At 42.8% G+C, this 16,752-nt stretch overlaps 1 protein-coding gene across 1 annotated transcript in view; it reads right to left on the bottom strand.

The window, feature by feature from the left end:
• Window positions 8,560-16,752, bottom strand: part of DSG2 (desmoglein 2) — a 53,541-nt gene continuing 45,348 nt past the window's right edge. The window contains exons 13-15 of the mRNA XM_003356392.4: window positions 15,747-15,868; window positions 13,400-13,735; window positions 8,560-11,284 (exon numbers count right to left, since the gene is read on the bottom strand). Coding sequence (XP_003356440.1) covers window positions 10,262-11,284; window positions 13,400-13,735; window positions 15,747-15,868 — 1,481 coding nt within the window. The 3' untranslated portion in view covers window positions 8,560-10,261. The remainder of the gene's footprint in view (window positions 11,285-13,399; window positions 13,736-15,746; window positions 15,869-16,752) is intronic.

The following is a 16,752-nucleotide window of genomic DNA, read 5'->3' as shown; positions in this document are numbered from 1 at the left end:
GTTTGCTGTAAGCCAACTCAACTTGGGCTTCATTCTAACAAAAGTCTATTTAGAAGTATTTATGATGTTTATATTTTGTGCATTTCCTCAACTTTTTCAGAGCAGTACCCCAAAGACTGTTTTTCCTTCCTCACCCCAATATTTTCCCGAAGAGAAAAAGGCCGTGTAAAAATGGGGTGACGGTAAGCATGGACCTTGGAGGGGCTGGGAATGACAAAGCTCGCGAAGACTGCAGCAGGGTCTAACTCAGAGGGTTGTGAAACCAAACTTTCTGCTGCAAGAAGCTGAAAGCAGTTGATATGGGAAGTGGGACTTCTGGGTTCCATCCTGATGTCAGCCTTGGGTAAGAGGACAGAATAAGGAAACAAATCTTTAATACAGTGAGTAAAATCTCTTGGCAATCCAAGCAACCAGAATATATAAAGAAACTCTGAAATAAACAGAAGAAATGTTGAGTCATTAAAAGTAGTTCCCATTATGCACTAAAACCTCCCTAGTTCTCTTTCTCTCAGAACCCTTCAGGCCCTTCTCAGAATTCACTGATTATGACTTTCTGATGATGGAGGTCCTGCCATGACGCAGTGGGTTAAGGATCTGACTACACTAGCTCCTAGCCACTGTGGAGGTGCAGGTTCAATTCCCGGCCTGGGGAACTTCCATATGCCTGGGTGCAGCCATAAGATTAAAAAAAAAAAAAATTTGGAGTTTCCGTCGTGGCACTGTGGAAATGAATCCAACTAGGAACCATGAGGTTTCGGGTTCGATCCCTGGCCTGACTCAGTGGGTTAAGGCTCTGGTGTTGCCGTGAGCTGTGGGTAGGTTGAAAAGGCAGCTTGGATCTGGCATTGCTTTGGCTGTGGCGTAGGTTGGCAGCTATAGCTCCAATTGGACCCCGAGCCTGGGAACCTCCATGTGCCAAGTGTGTGGCCCTAAAAAAAAAAAAATTCTGTTGAGGACAAAAGTGGGTTTGTGATGCTGCACTTTAGTGGTTGCAAATTAAATGAAGGACAGACAGGTGAGACACTGACATCATTGATCACACATAGGTTTAGGAAATCAATATGAATATTTTGTTGGATTTTCCAAATTTTCAATTGTCTTGTTTGAGTGTATCACGAGAGGATACAGACCAAAGAGGCCCATTCCTGTTTTCAGTGACCTCAACTCCTGATGAGGATGGGGATAAGAAACAAGATTTACACACACAAAGCAATTAGAGAAATATAGAAAATAGTTTGTTTTTTCATCTTTTATCTGTATTTTGCCTTCCCCTCCCCTCCAACGAAGTATGTATAATGCAAGAAAATATTTTAGTAACACTTTAAAAATGTGGAAATGGGAGTGAAAGAAAGAAGGAGTTGAACCTAGCCAGGACATCTTCCAGAAAACGATAAATTCAGTAGACATTCTGGCTAGCAAATGACAACTTAAAAAAAATTAAATATTGATCATTTCTGCTAGTTAGAGATATGGGGGGGGGAGGCTATACCAGTGGTTTATGACAAAACAAGCAAATATTAAACCAAGTCTACAAAATGTACAAATATTTATTAACAGGCAGGTCCAGAAAGTCATTCAACATGATTTTGTAGCTCAGGGCCTTTCTGCTCTCAGCCCGAGTCACTTCTGACCAGCAGTCGATGCAAGGTCCATTCTGAGGCAGGCACCATCATGTTCAGATGCCAGGACGAGCCAGTATTGTGGTCCGTCAGCCGGCAGGAATCTCCTGGGAGTAGAAGCACATGGCACAGGTGAGGTTCTGGTGCTGCAGGAACTATGGGACCGGCGGGGTTGCCTTATTCTCATGCCACGTTCATGGACCTTCCTGTTGGATGGGAACGGTACACCCAGTGCCTAAACAATCACCAGTCTCAAAACCACTCGTTTGACCATTTAACCATTACATCTGTCCCTCATGCTAATGAGCAAATCTTCCAGTGTGGATTTTGGAAATGACATTTGAAGGGCTAAGTAATCCGAGTGGGCATTTCTGATTAAAAATCTTCAAACACTGACGTTCTTTTTGTGGCTCAGTGGGTTAAGAACCTGACTAGTATCCATGAGGCTGTGGGTTCAATCCCTGGCCTTGCTCAGTGGGTTAAGTATCCTGCGGTGTAGGTCACAGATGCAGCTCGGATCTAGCATTGCTGTGGCTGTGGTGTAGGCTGGCAGCTGTAGCTTCCATTCAACCCCTAGCTCAGGAACTTCTATATGCCACAGGTATGGCCCCAAAAAGAGAAGAAAAGAAAAAAAAAAAAGAATTCTTCAAACACCAACCACTCCCAGGAAACAAATTAGAATTAACATGTACACATGTTTATCACACATCTTACAATGAAGTGGTTTTGAAATGAATTATCTCGCAGACATCACAATAGAAGTCATAACGAAGAAGCAGATCACCATACGTTAAGGTCTTTATATAAATATTTTTTAAAACTAGAAGGGAAGAAGGAAATAATTTGCATGGACCTAAATTTAGACTACAAAAGAAAGCAGGAAAGGCCACTGAGCTAAGTACAAAAGCCTCAGAAGCAAGTAAGCAAAAAACACTCCTTACGTTCCCGTCGCGTGGCTCAGTGGAAACGAGTCCGACTAGGAAGCATCAGGTTTCGGGTTCGATCCCTGGCTTCACCCATTGGGTTAAGTCTCTGGTGTTGCCATGAGCTGTGGTGTAGGTCGAAGATGTGGCTCGGATCCTGAGTTGCTGTGGCTGTGGTGTAGGCCAGCGGCTACAGCTCCAATTGGGCCCCTAGCCTGGGAACTTCCATATGCCGGGGGGTGTGGCCCTAAAAAGCAAAACAAAAACAAAAACAAAAATACACTCCTTAGAATTAGTTCCACAGGCAAGAATGATCAGTCTTCCCCTCGCTTAGTGGAAGAGTTGTTTGTGGAGTTCGGGTTGCAGAGCCTCTGAGGAAACAGAAAAGCTGTGTGAAGCCTGCATCCAAGGCCACCTAGCTGGGGTGTTGGCTGCCATCGATGATCTTAGACCCTTCCTTTGGAAATTGTACAACCACATACATGCTTTGGTGTTATTGCCTCTGGTTGTGGCTAAAGGCTCCATAGCGACTCTGCAGTCTCTTCATTCAGGCTACTTTCAACTCAGGTTTACATTGTGTTACGGTTTCCAGCAATTTGTGTTAATTATTCACCAAAGAGTTGTTTGAGGAAATGCATGACTTTCATGGGAAAAAATAGTACAGATTTTCAAGCCAAGTCTGTTTGTTTACTAGGTGTTACGGGCTGAGTTCTGTTCCCTCAAAGTTCATCTGTTGAAATCCCAACTCCTATTACCTTGGAAGGTGACAATATTTGGAACTAAAGTGTTTTTTTGCTTTTGCCTTTTTTTCAGGGCCGCATGCACAACATATGGAGATTCCCAGGCTAGGGGTTGAATCAGAGCTATAGCTGCTGGCCTACACCACAGCCACAGCAACATGGGATCGGAGCAGCATCCTACACCACAGCTCAGGGCAACACTGGATCCTTAACCCACCGGGTGAGGCAAGGGATTGAACCCACATCCTCATGGATACTAGTTGGGTTCGTTAACCACTGAGCCCTGATGGGAACCACTGGAGCTAAAGTCTTTACAGAGGTAGTTAAGTTAAAATAAGGTCATGGGGCTGGGCCCTAATTCACCATGACTGGCATCCTTATAAGAAGGGGAAATATGGATGTAGACACATACAGAGGGAGAGGCAGGTGAAGATAAGGGAGAAGAGGGCCGTTGACAAGCCAAGGAAGGAGGCCTGGGAAGAAACCAACCCTGCTGACACCTTGACATCAGGCTTCTGGCCTCTAGATGTATGAAAAAATAAAGGTCTGTTGTTTAAACCCCCAGTCTGAGAGCTTTGTCATGGCAACCCAAGCAGACTAACACAACAGAATTTTTTATTTTATTTTTAATTTTTTTTTTTTTTTTTTTTTTTTTTTTTTGCTTTTTATGGCCATGCTCGTGGCATATGGAGTTTCTCAGGCTAAGGGTGGAATCAGAGCTGCAGCTGCCAGCCTACACCATAGCCACAGCAATGTGGGATCCAACCTGCACACAGCAACGCTGGATCCTTAACCCACTGAGCGAGGCCAGGGATTGGACTTGCATCCTCATGGATTCTAGTCAGATTTATTGCCAATAAGCCACGATGGGAACTCCCAACAGAATTTTTTAAAGGGGGTTTTTATGACTTTAAACATGAGCCATTGTTTAGCAGCTGAATGTCAGTGAGTGTCCCCAGGGAAGCAGATGAAAGTGAGGAAGGTTTAATGGATCGAATGCAAAAGGTGAGGCAGATGGGAGAATCCGAATAGGATGGTCTAGGATCCCAAGTTGGGCAATGTTTGAGGAGGGGACAGTCAACACCCACAGGCCTCCAGGTGCAGAGGGAGGAAGAGTGGGTTCTCAACTCAGAAATGGTGTTGCTGTGTGGAGCGAGATGCCTAGAAAGTGCTGGAAGAAGGAGACGGGAGGAAATGCCCTGACTTTATTTCTCTCTTTCTTGCAACCTCAGCCAATGCCTCCCAGTGGCCAAGTCAAGGCCAGATGACAAGGATGTCTGGGGAAGCAGCCATAGATTAGAGCCAGTGAGAAAGGGCAGAGAGTGACATGAAGGGGACATGGGGAATCTTCGGCCCACGGCTATCTGGATTTGTAAGAGGTACACATCACCCCTCATCTCATTTTCTCAACTTGGCTCATGGATTGGTGGAGCCTCTGTAGCTCGTCTATTTCCACTCACAAATGGGCTTGATAGAGTTTCAGAATACTCACGCCAATAATGCATGAGAGCCAACGGGGCGTATCAAGGTCAGTGACACAGCAAGATCCACAAAGAAAGTCCAAGGTTTATGTACATTGTGGAGTAGTAGAATATTTGAAGGTAAACTACAAGAAATTAAAGATGCATACTGTAATTTCTAGAGCTATGCTGTAAAACCAACCAACCAACCAAACAAACAAATATAAAACAAACTTTCCACAATGATAGAGACGGTCTGTTTGTGCTTTTCAGTTGATGGCTGCTCACCGCATAGAATGTAGCCCTAGAATCTCAAGGGCAAGTTGAAATCTTAAAAAAGAGAAAAAAACAGAATTTTTCCTGGCGCAAAAAGAGAAACTTTCCCTCCCTTTATCCCTTCCTCTACTTTGGAAAACTTGTAACTGTTAATTCTTTCTCTATCCCTTTCAGATGGTGTATCCATCTTTTTAAAACTAAATGCGTCTTTTGCCAGCTTTACAAGCAGGGATGTCTTAAGGACGTCTTAAGGACATAGGAACCATCTCTTTCAAGCTCAAAGAAGAAAGCACTTGTAGCTCCCCCTTTCCATGAGTGGCTAGCTCCAAATCTTTCACTAGCCACCTGTTGTAGATACTAGAAATTTTATTTCTTTGGATAAAGCAATCAACAAACACAATGGCCACGTCAATTACCAGGTGAATTTAAGATGAGTCATGTAAGAAAGCCATGCTGACAAGTCCTGTTTGTGGACAAGTTGTTGTTTCTCTTGTCAACAGGCATGTAATTGGTTGTGTCTGACTTGCTACTTAAAGAGATGAGATTTATTTCTCTCTTTGCAATTTCTTTTTGGGTTGCCTGTGATACACATCATGTTCTGGCTTAAAGCTTATTCAATAATAAATCTGTTCTCTTTCTCTTGTACTTTTGTGAGAGTTTCTCTAGGTTGGCAGGATTTTTTTTTTTTTTTTTTTTTTTTTTAATGGCTGCACCCATGGCATATGGAAGTTCCCAGACTAGGGACTGAATCCGAGCTGCAGCTATGACCTTCACCACAGCTGCAGCAACACTGGATCCTTAACCCACTGCACTGGGCCAGGGATCAAACCTGAACCTCTGCAATAACCCAAGCTACTGTAGTAGGATTCCTAAATCACTGTGCAACAGTGGGGATTCCAGAAGATTTTGTTTTTAATTAGAGTTCCGCAAGAGCAATCAGTGAAAAAAATAAACATGAGGAAGTATTGTAAAAAGTCAGTGGAAGAGGAGTTCCCATCGTGGCTCAGTGGAAACGAATCAGACTAGCATCCATGAGGATCCCAGGCCTCACTCGGTGGGTTAATGATCCAGCACTGCCATAAGCTGTGGTGTAGGTCACAGACGTGGCTTGGATCCTGTCTTGCTGTGGCTGTGGTGTAGGCCAGCAGCTACAGCTCTGATTCAGCCTTTAGCCTGGGAACCTCCATATGCCATGGACCTAAAAAAAAAATCAGTGGAAGAGCTACAAGCGGAATTCTAGAACAGGCAAACACACAAAGGAAGGCAGAAAAGAAAGAGCAGAGAAATAAAAAGAGATTGGACCAAGAGAAAACAAATACCAAGATGGTAGATTTAAACTCATCCCTATGAATAGCTGCTGTAAATAGATTAAAACTTTCCATTTAAAGTCAGAAATTGTTAAAATGGGTAAGAAACCAAGGCCTAACTGATATTTATGAGAAACATACACTATAAAAGCACAGACAGGTTGCGAATAAAAGCATCAAAAAGATATAACCATGCGAACAGTAAACATAAGAGGGCTGGCTTGGTGACATTAATCATAAGCGAAGCAGATTTCAAGACTAAGAATATAACCAGAGACAGACATTGCAGGATAAAAGGGTCAATTCTTTGGAAAGACACAATATTGCTAAATGTATTTGGACCTAACAAGCAGGAATAACAAGTTTCAAAATACAAGAAGCAAACAGAGAGCGAATTAAACCACAATCAGTTGAACATTCCTCTCTCAGCAATTAATGGAAAAAGTAGACAAAACATCAATAATGATATTGAGGATCTGAACTAAACTAACAGTGAAATTCTGGGCTATTACAGAGGTAAGATTTGATCATCTGACAGTTGTTAGCTGAAACACCTCATTTCTGGGTGATCCTTGATAAGCAACATCTTATAGCATAAATTTTGATGTTGCAGTGATTAGAATGTGATCTGAAGTGATTCATGATGTTAATCAAGACTTGCTCTCATGTACCATGTGGGGTGGGAGCATTGGGGTCACAGAAGTAGAACAGTCTTCATGCCTTAGGATGTCTTCAAACTTTTTTATTATTAAAGTATAGTTCATTTACAATGTTGTGTCAATTTCTGCTGTACAGCAAAATGACCCAGTCATACATACATATCCATTCTTTTTCTCACATTATCCTCCATCATGGTCTATCCCAAGAGACTGGATATCGTTCCCTATGCTGTATAGTAGGACCTCATAGCTTATTTATGTAAATGTAATAGTTTGCATCTACTAACTCCTAGTCCAACCCACTCCCTCCCCCTCCCCCTTGGCAACCACTCTATGTCTGTGAGTCTGTTTCTATTCTGTAGATAGGTTCATTTGTGCCATATTTTAGATTCCTCATATAAGTGATTTTGTGTGGTCTTTGCCTTTCTCTTTCTGACTTTTCTTAGAGAACCTCTAGACATACCCATGTTGTGAAAGATTTATTAATGTGACACTAGGCAGAGATTCTGATCTTTTTCCCTTGTAAACTGTAACAATCAACTAAAACAGCCTCTCAGCAATGGTTGAATGATCCCATCTCTTGGGGTCAGATGTGCCAGCCTCCTTCAGCTACATCCACACGTTCTTCCACTGTTACTCTGCGGGCAAATTTCCCTAGAAAAATGTTGCCAGACTTGGCAAAGAGCCACACAGTGTCCCGTTAAATCTGCATTTCAGAGAACAGATAGTTTTTCATTCTGGGACATATGTATATTTAAGAACTGTTCATTACTAGTCTGGAACGAAAACGTAACAGGGCCTTCTTGCATTCTACCCCACTTTGGAAGGAAAATGCGTTCTTCTGCGGAGGCTGGCTGAGCTGGATGCAGGCAGTTCTAATTAAAATACCGAAGTCCAACAAACACCTACCTTCAGAAGGTTGTTTCCTCCTTGACCACCAGCAACATTCCTTGTAAAATAGGATGGGGCAATAAAAAATCTGGGCAAAGCACTGCTCAAAAGGTCACCTTTTTATTTAAATATTTTGATGGTAACACATACAAATACAATGTTTCTCCCGAGGAACAAATGTAAAAACTAACACAAGTCACCCTTTCTGGTATAAAGAACATTTAGAAAATGTGATGACTTTATATTCAGGAGACAGGTTAGGTTTTTCCAGCCTGCCGGAGGAGGACGTTGAAGACCCAAGTTTTGTTTGGAGTACGTAGGTCATATTCACATTTTCATGTAGTATTGCTATTCCTGTTGCAGACTTGGCAAAAAATAACTACTAAGTCTATGCCAAAAAAAAAAAAAAAAAAAAAAAGCAACAACAATCATTAAGTAGAGTAAAAAATTTAGAGTACAGAGCAATGACCTCCATTTTGGCCACAGACTTAACAGTGTCTAAAAATATCTGCCTTTTATTTATACAAATCAGTGAGTAAAAAAAGTATACATTGTTTGCTTATGCATAATTCAAGTCAACAATATTTTTAAAACTGTGCTACAAAATGAATTTTTAGAGATTCATTTTTCCTAGCAAAATATCTTGAACATTCACTAAATTACTGCCTTTCAAATTTCTGGAAATTATTTTGTGGTGGAGAATATATAAATTACTACTGATATGCACTTTGAAACCTGAAATGGATTCTTTCTTCAAGGGGCAATAAGAATTCCCTCTGTTTATTGTCAAACACCTGAATCCCTTTTCAAAAAGAAAGGCAAGCTGCTGTTCAAATTCAGGTTAGTTATATAGTATTTAATACTCAGGGAGTAAGCTATGACCAGCTAGCCAATGACTTTTGAGACATGGGATAAATCATAATTTTAAACTCATAATTATAAAAATTACAGGGTCTTTCAATATTTTTTTTTCAATTCTAGTTAAAAGGGAATGGCTTCTGAAATTCAGTTTAATTCTACAAATATTGATTTGGCACACCCATAGTCGGCACTGAGGATAAATAGCAGGGGAATAGGCACAGTTTTTTAACCACAGTGTTCATAGTTAATATAGCTGTACTAAATTAGAAGATAATGTGTCCTGAGGGTTTTTTTAAAAATAGTATATTATTACTATAAAAAATAAACTATATTTATGAGTTTTGCCCTGGATTATTCCACTGAATTTGAAGTACTTAATATTTTCATGATTATTGAGAGACAAAGGGAAGGTATAATGCTATTTTGAAGGTCATACAACACACACACACACACACACACACACACACACACATGCTCAGAGTCACATGTATGGACACACATACACTCACACACAGTTACATGCACAGAACCACACAATGTGTGTTCTTACCATGTTAGTGTTCTAAAATTCAATTGCTGGAATTCCCATCGTAGCTCAGTGGTTAATGAACCAGATGAGCATCCATGAGGCTGTGGGTTCGATCCCTGGCCTCGCTCAGTGGGTTAAGGATCCAGTGTCTCCATGAGCTGTGGTGTAAGTCGCAGACACGGCTTGGATCCCACTTTGCTGTGGCTGTGGTGTAGGCCAGTGGCTACAGCTCTGATTGGCCCCTAGCCTGGGAACTTCTATATGCTGTGGTTGAGGCCCTAAAAAGACAAGACAAAAAAAAAAAAAAAAAAAAAAATTAAATTAAATTAAATTAACCTTACATGAACTGAAGGGGCTCTTGGCTTAAGGAAACCAAACAAACAGAACTGGTTACTTGGACTGTGTTATGTATCTTTGGATAAATGAATTGTTGATAATTTCCTAGGTATAGGGAAGTATGGGCTAGAAGAGTAATGTTAAATGACAATGAGGTAGGCAAAGCGGCCCACTCAGTGCTGTGGGTGGCTCTACTGGATGGCTCATGAACTATTCAGTCGATAAATTCTTTTTTTTTTTTTTTTTGGCTGTGGAAGTTCCTGGGCCAGAGATCAAACCTGTGCCATGGCAGTGACAACACTGGATCCTTAACCCACTGAGTCACTGAGGAATTCCAGTACTTTGATACATTCTCAGAAGCCAGATTTGCTCTATTTAACTTGCTTTGTGAATATGGTTTGGCCACAAGTCACTAAAAGGCACCAAAGGCACAGCATCACCATCATGCCCTCAGCCAGTCCTGGGGCATTTCTGAATTGCACTCCTAGAGAGGAGACAGTAAGGTTCTCTGCATTTTAGTGACTGAGAAGAAGTTTAAGCCTAAGGTATTATGTGCTTTAAATGTTTGTGAGGGTTATGAAAACCAGGTCCTTTGAAAACAGGAAATCAGAAATCAACGCTGCTAGCTACACTCTGGGTCAGAGTGTGGCCGACGGCTGATTAGGAGTAAGCATGCTGGATGGTGCTATGCTTGGTGACTTTGGTGGAAGATGCGGTTATGGTATGATTAGAATGACCAGGCTCCTCGAAGCCCAAGTTGGGCAGAGGGCCTGGGACTCTGGTTCCAGAGACCACAGTCTTTTTGGTAGTTACAGAGGTTTCAGTGGGAATCTGGTAGCTAGACTGCAGAGTGGAGGCGGGGCTTAGCACTCTTTCTGTCACTGTCATGTTCTGTCCTATGGCTACACTAGGCACAGCCATCGGGGGTTGCAGGCTGGAGCTGGGGGTAAGGAAGCGCTCTCTCTCCCTCACCATGACATAGTGGGCATCCGGGAGATGCCCAGGGCCTTCCAGAGGGCCAGATGTGCCCCCATCAGGCTGGATCACTCTCTCGGTGACCACCACGTGACCCTCACTGGCGTACTGCTGATCTAGCAAGGAGGAAGCTGGGGCATAGACCCGCTCTGTCACGATCAGGCCCTGAGACTGGTTGGGGCCCAGGATCACAGTGCTTGGTGGCAGAGTGGAGCCCGTGGCATAGGACGTTTCTGTCACTATCATGTTGCCAGAAGCCAATGGATCAGAAAGTGGTGCGGCTATTGTTTGACCCTGCCTGGAAGATACAGACTTTTCAGTGATTATTTCCTGAGTTAGTTTCTCTGTGTTTACTTCAGGCAAAGGTTTGGGAACTTGGAAGCTGCTACCAGAGGAATAAGCATTCTCGGAATTAACCCTGGTTTGCTCATAAAGTGAACCGGAAGGTGCCTGCCCACTGGTTTCTCTCACAGCTTTTGGCCTCTGCTCCATTTCTGCATCCATCTCTATTTTTTGACCCAAACAAACTTCAGCAAGAGTCTTGAATTTCAATCCTAAGTCATCTAAGAAGCGGTCATCCAGCTCTCCTTCAATAAAACTGCAACAGCCAATGGAACCCTGGAGAGATTCAGTTTCTTCCTGAGAATAGACCAGCAGGCAGTCTTTGGCTATGTGAATGTCATCTTCCTCAGTGTAAGAGGCAACTTTCTAAACCGGAAACAAAACAAGTGTACAATGAGTGACGCACAGCATTTAAGAACAAGCCTCTAGATTCCTGCCCCAAAGGCATAACCTCAAGTCTAGTTACAAGGAACCATTAGGGAAACACACATTTAAGGACATCCTACACCAGGACTGGCCTATAGTCTTAAACTAATATTAACATCATGAAAATTGAAAAGGCAGAGGAGGAGTTCCTGTCGTGGCTCAGCGGTAACAAACCCAACTAGTATCCATGAAGATGAGGGTTTGATTCCCGGTCTTGCTCAGTGGGTTAAGGATCTGGTATTGCCACGAGCTATAGTGTAGGTCACAGCCACAGCTCGAATCCCGAGTTGCTGTGGCTGTGACATAGGCTGGCAGCTGTAGCTCTGATTCGACCCCTAGCCTGGGAACTTGGATATGGCATGGGTGCGGCCCCAAAAAGACCAAAAAAAAAAAAAAAAGAAGAAGAAGGAAAGAAAAAAAAGAGAAAAAAAAAAGGTAGAGAAGACAGTTTCAGATGGAAGGAGACGAAAGTGTCATGACAACTAAATGGAAAGGAGTGTCCTGAACTGGGTCCTAGACAGGAAGGACAATGACTATGAAAGATAGTATTGGGATAATTGGTTAAACTGGAATACAGAATGTGTCTCTGTTAAATCTCTGTGCTGTGGAGACGTAAGAGGATGTGCCTGTGCGTGTAAGACAGAAGAGAGAAAGCAAAAAGCAAATGTAGCAAAATGTTAATATTTGGGTAATCTGGTAAAGAGTATAATGGGAGTTGGAAACTTCTTGCAAATTTTCTGATGAGTTTGAAATGACTTTCAAATTAAAAGCTGTGCACACATGCATCAGCAAGACTGATTCGTGCAGGACTAGAGCAGAAAGGGAAAAATGTATTGAAATAAAACTAACAGCACCAGAATGGAGCCTGGCCGAGAGACGGAAAAGGGACCAGCTAATACCTGGGGGCAGGCAGACAGCAGGAAAGAAAGGAGTGTAGGAGGGAGCAGAAGGTGGGAAAGCAGTCGTGCAGAGAGGAGGGCACAGAAACGAACTGGCTGCTCGGAATCCCATCACCAGGCGTGGCCTTGCTCTCAATAAAGGCTCCTCACTCTTGATTCTAGGCATGAGCTCCCTGACTGAGCCTGTTCATCTTTCCTGCAACTCTCCTAATTTTTTGTGAACCACCTCAGCAGTGAAAGAGTACCCTCTTTCAGAGGACAAAATTTAAGTGGATGCAATAGATTGCATCTTTTATTTTCTGTTAAAATATAGTTGATTTACAATGTTGTGCCAATTTCTGCTGTACAGCAAAGTGACTCGTCATATATATATGCTCTTTTTTGGGGGTCTTTTTTTCTTTTTAGGGCTGCACCCGTAGCACATGGAAGTCCCAGGCTAGGGGTCGAATTGGAGCTGTAGCCACCGGCCTACGCCACAGCCACAGCAACTCTGGATCCGAGCCACGTCTGCAACCTACACCACAGCTCATGACAATGCTGGATCCTTAACCCACTGAGCGAGGACAGGGATCGAACCTGCAACCTCATGGTTCCTTGTCGGATTCGTTTCCCTTGTGCCACAATGGGAACTCCCCCTGTTCTTTTTTTTTATTTTTTTATTTTTATTTTTTTATAATAGTACTTTTCATCATGATCCATCCCAGGAAATTGCACTTTCTGCCTCACTGGCAGCAGCTTGGTCATGTGACTCGCTCTGGCCAATGAAATGTGAGTGGGAAAAGGCAACCACTTTGAGGGTTCTGTACTGCTGTTCCTTGCACCCCAAGAACAGGAGCTTCCCGGGCCCAGCCTGCCTTTTTGGTCTGCACCTTGGAACGAGGGCCACACGGAGCACAGCAGAGCTGTACCACCAACTGGCAAAAAAAAGAATATGGAAAAGAAGCCTCTGCGAGGAGTAAGATTGTGGGGTCGTTTTGTTTTCTTTACATAACTGAGCTGACTGATTCAATGGTCCCATCTCTCCTTCTTCACTGCCTGTGAGCGTTCTCTTTCAAAAAGGAACTAAGTCCTGCTTAGATCCAAGGCAGTGATTACCTGAATAATATCCCATTCACATATATATGTTTTCCCCCCATACATAAAAACCAATGCTTACCTCAGTGAAATAAGTTCGTAAGAATTCCTCGTTCACTGCCACCGCAGCTGCTTGAGCTCCAGCCATTTCTCTGGAAGCCCCTGTGGCTCTTGTGGTCCTCATGGTTTCTGTGCTCACCACAGCTCCTGTGGTCCCTGTAACCTGGGTGGCCCCACCGGAGAGAAGGCTTCTGTGCTCCTCCCATCGGCTGTCCATCTCAGAGAGCTCATGCTGCCCTTTGGTAAAGGAGGCGGAGCTGCTTCCTTTCACAGTGGCCTCTTTGCTCATCATACCTGCAACTCCGCCGCCTGCTGCGACACCATCTCTGTGATCCGCTCCCAGGAGTGGGACCACCACCTGTGAGAGCAAATCGAGTTGAGTCATGGATGGTCAGGACAGCTGGGAGGAGCTGAGCTAAGTGAGCACAGAACGGGAAGGATTTATCTAACTCCACAAATGAGGCAGATGAGGGCAACTTGTTTTGTTTGTTCAATTTGAGTCTTCTTTTTTAATTTTAATTTTTAAAAAATTTTTATTAAAATATAGCTGATTTATTTGAGTCTTCTGAAGATCTCTGCTGAACCTTCTTGTTTTATTAGTAGGTAACCCAAGGAGAAAACAGAAAACTAAATACTGTCTCAGCTCATTTACCCTCTGGGCACCAAGGGCATTGCAACTTTCCTCTGGAGTTTGATGCCTTCTTTTATGGTTATAGGACCCTTATTTGGTTTTTCTGGCTGGAAACATGGCTTCCCCAAATAAAGACTGTCTTTTCAGGCCTCTGCTGATGCTAGGTGTAACATTCTAAGTTCTGGTTAATGTGACTGCAAGGAGAAATGGTGGAGGGTTCTGCAGAAAAAGAAAGACAAATACCATATGACATTACTTATACCTGGAATCTGATATATGGCACAAATGAACCACCCTATAGAAAAAAAAAAAAACCTCATGGGCATGGAGAACAGAATTGTGGTTGCCAAGGGGGAAGGGAAAGGAGTAGGATGGACTGGGAGTTTGGGGTTAGTAGATACAAAATGTTGCATTTGGACTGGATAAGCAATGAGACCCTGCTGTGCAGCACAGGGAACTACATCTAGTCACTCGTGATGGAACACGATGGAGGATAATGTGAAAAAAAGAATATATATATATATATATATGTATGACTGGGTCACTTTGCTGTATAGCAGAAATCGACAGAACATTGTAAATCAACCATAATAAAAACATTAAAAAAAAGAAGGTGGTTCTTGGATGTGAGGGAGCTCTGGCTGCAACATCTGTCACCCACTGATCATCAGGGTTGATGTGGCTGATCTGACTGGCTAGGTGGGTGTCCCCTTCCTCCCTCACAGCTCCATGTGCATCCCTCCCAAAGCTGTGCACTTGATCTACTGGTCCTTCTCCAATAGAGGACTGTTCTTTGGTCAAGGGCACATGACTAGCTGTGCTCCCCCGCTAGAATCTCCAAACAAACTCTCCAATAGGAAAACAATCTAAATTTCCATTAAGAGAAAAATTATTAACTACATTATGTAATATTGTGTAGCCAATGTATTGTTTTATAGCCAATAAAACAAAATCTGTTAAAACTAAAAAAACAAAAGAAGTGATTCTTCACTTTTCTCCAATTTGCGGGCTGGAATGTGGGGATGGAGGCTAGTGTCTGGAGCCAGAGGAGAGCAGGAGAGGGGATCTCCTCCACGGAGGAACAGCTGAGAAAGGAGATGCTGGGCCATGTTGTTGAGGAAGCATCACGCTGGTCCTGCACCAGTGTTTATATTTAAGCCACTGTTACTCTGAGTTTTCTGACACTTGACACTAAATCATATCCTATTAGATAGGACACTCATAGCAGGTGGTGATGAGAGATACCGGGTGAAGATGCAATAGAGAGATGATGGGAGATGGCTATTAAGTAGGTATGGGACGGGCAATTTTGCAACACTTTACACCTGTCACGGGGGTTGTGGATGCACCTCTGCTGGACCTGTGTGTTACATGCAAGGGAAATGGAGAAGCAATTGGCTGTGAAAGACAGCATTTAATATTGGGACAAACACTTCTACCTCAATCCCTGCACACTCTTGCTCTCTTTAACCTGCTTGCCATTTCTGGTGTCACTACCTGACCCTTCTACATTCTCTGTAATGCAGGATCTGTCATAATGGGGCACAACCACCTCAACTCCACCCTGGCAACAAACGCAAAAGATGCTGTTGTCCGAACCTGGTGATTATTGAAGGCATGTGAATGAAATTTGTAGTGACTGCTTTACTCTCTCATGACCTAAGATATTAGACTCACTCCCCAAGACCCCTTAAAAGCAGAAAGGAAGACATGCTGCACTGATATCTGATTATCTGACCTTGTCTTCAGGGGGCGCCCCTTCGTTGTTCCAAGGATGCAACATCTCTATCGTACCAGGGATAGGGGTAAAGCCTTTGGCGCCCTCGCCGCAATGGCATGTCAGCAGAAGCAGCGGCACAACTGCAGAGAAACAAAGTTGAGTACAAAGAAGGTTAGTCTGGACAGATTTCTAAATTTAGGTTGTAAAATTTTGGAATTTGCGATATCGCTTCTGGAGTTCAGACTTCACTTATTTACAGCCCTATTCTTCTGTTTTTTTCTTCTTCTCTTGATCCAACTTCACCAAGCTTGTTTTGGGTGAGTTATACCGAAGACAAAAAGCAGCATGAAGGAGGCTTACAGACTCAGAGGCCTTGTCCATTGCAAAGACTGTGGTCGCCAAGTGGGACACCAAGGCTGGATTCGACAGTATTCAAACCATCAAAACCAAATGATGGCTCAAAGTTTTGTTTTTCTAAACCACTTTGATTTTTAATGTGAAAAAATTCACCATCTAAAATACATACATATATATATGTTAAAAAAATCAAAAGTTCCTAAGAGTAGACAAACTTTAGTTAAATATTCTAGAACACTGGAACTTCTATAATACGTCACCACTTTACCCCAGAGTAGAATTTGGCAGACAGCATGACTCACTGAGGTTCCAGGTAACCTAGAAATGACCTAAGTACTATTTTCTAAAATGGCTCTACATTTAAAACCCTTAGGATACATAGAACATTTCAGAATTTGATAAAATTTCGAGCTCTTTCCATTTTATTCCACCTCCAGGAGGAAGTAGAGAATTTAATATCAGGACAAACACTGGTTGCTTGATCAGTAGAGAATTAACCACATCTGCAAGAAGTCCACCCCAAATTAGCTTCCAATTGTAAACTGACTACTCCACAGAATCCTTTTTATGTAATCGTAACTACAGTTACTGTACGTAATGAAAAGACTGAAATCAACCAGGGGTAATTCAACAAATGTTTATCAAGTGTCTGCCATGTGCTAAGTAC

This window comes from Sus scrofa, chromosome 6, assembly GCF_000003025.6.
Source record: "Sus scrofa isolate TJ Tabasco breed Duroc chromosome 6, Sscrofa11.1, whole genome shotgun sequence".
Lineage (NCBI taxonomy): Eukaryota > Metazoa > Chordata > Mammalia > Artiodactyla > Suidae > Sus > Sus scrofa.
This window is presented reverse-complemented; position numbering and strand designations above follow the sequence as displayed.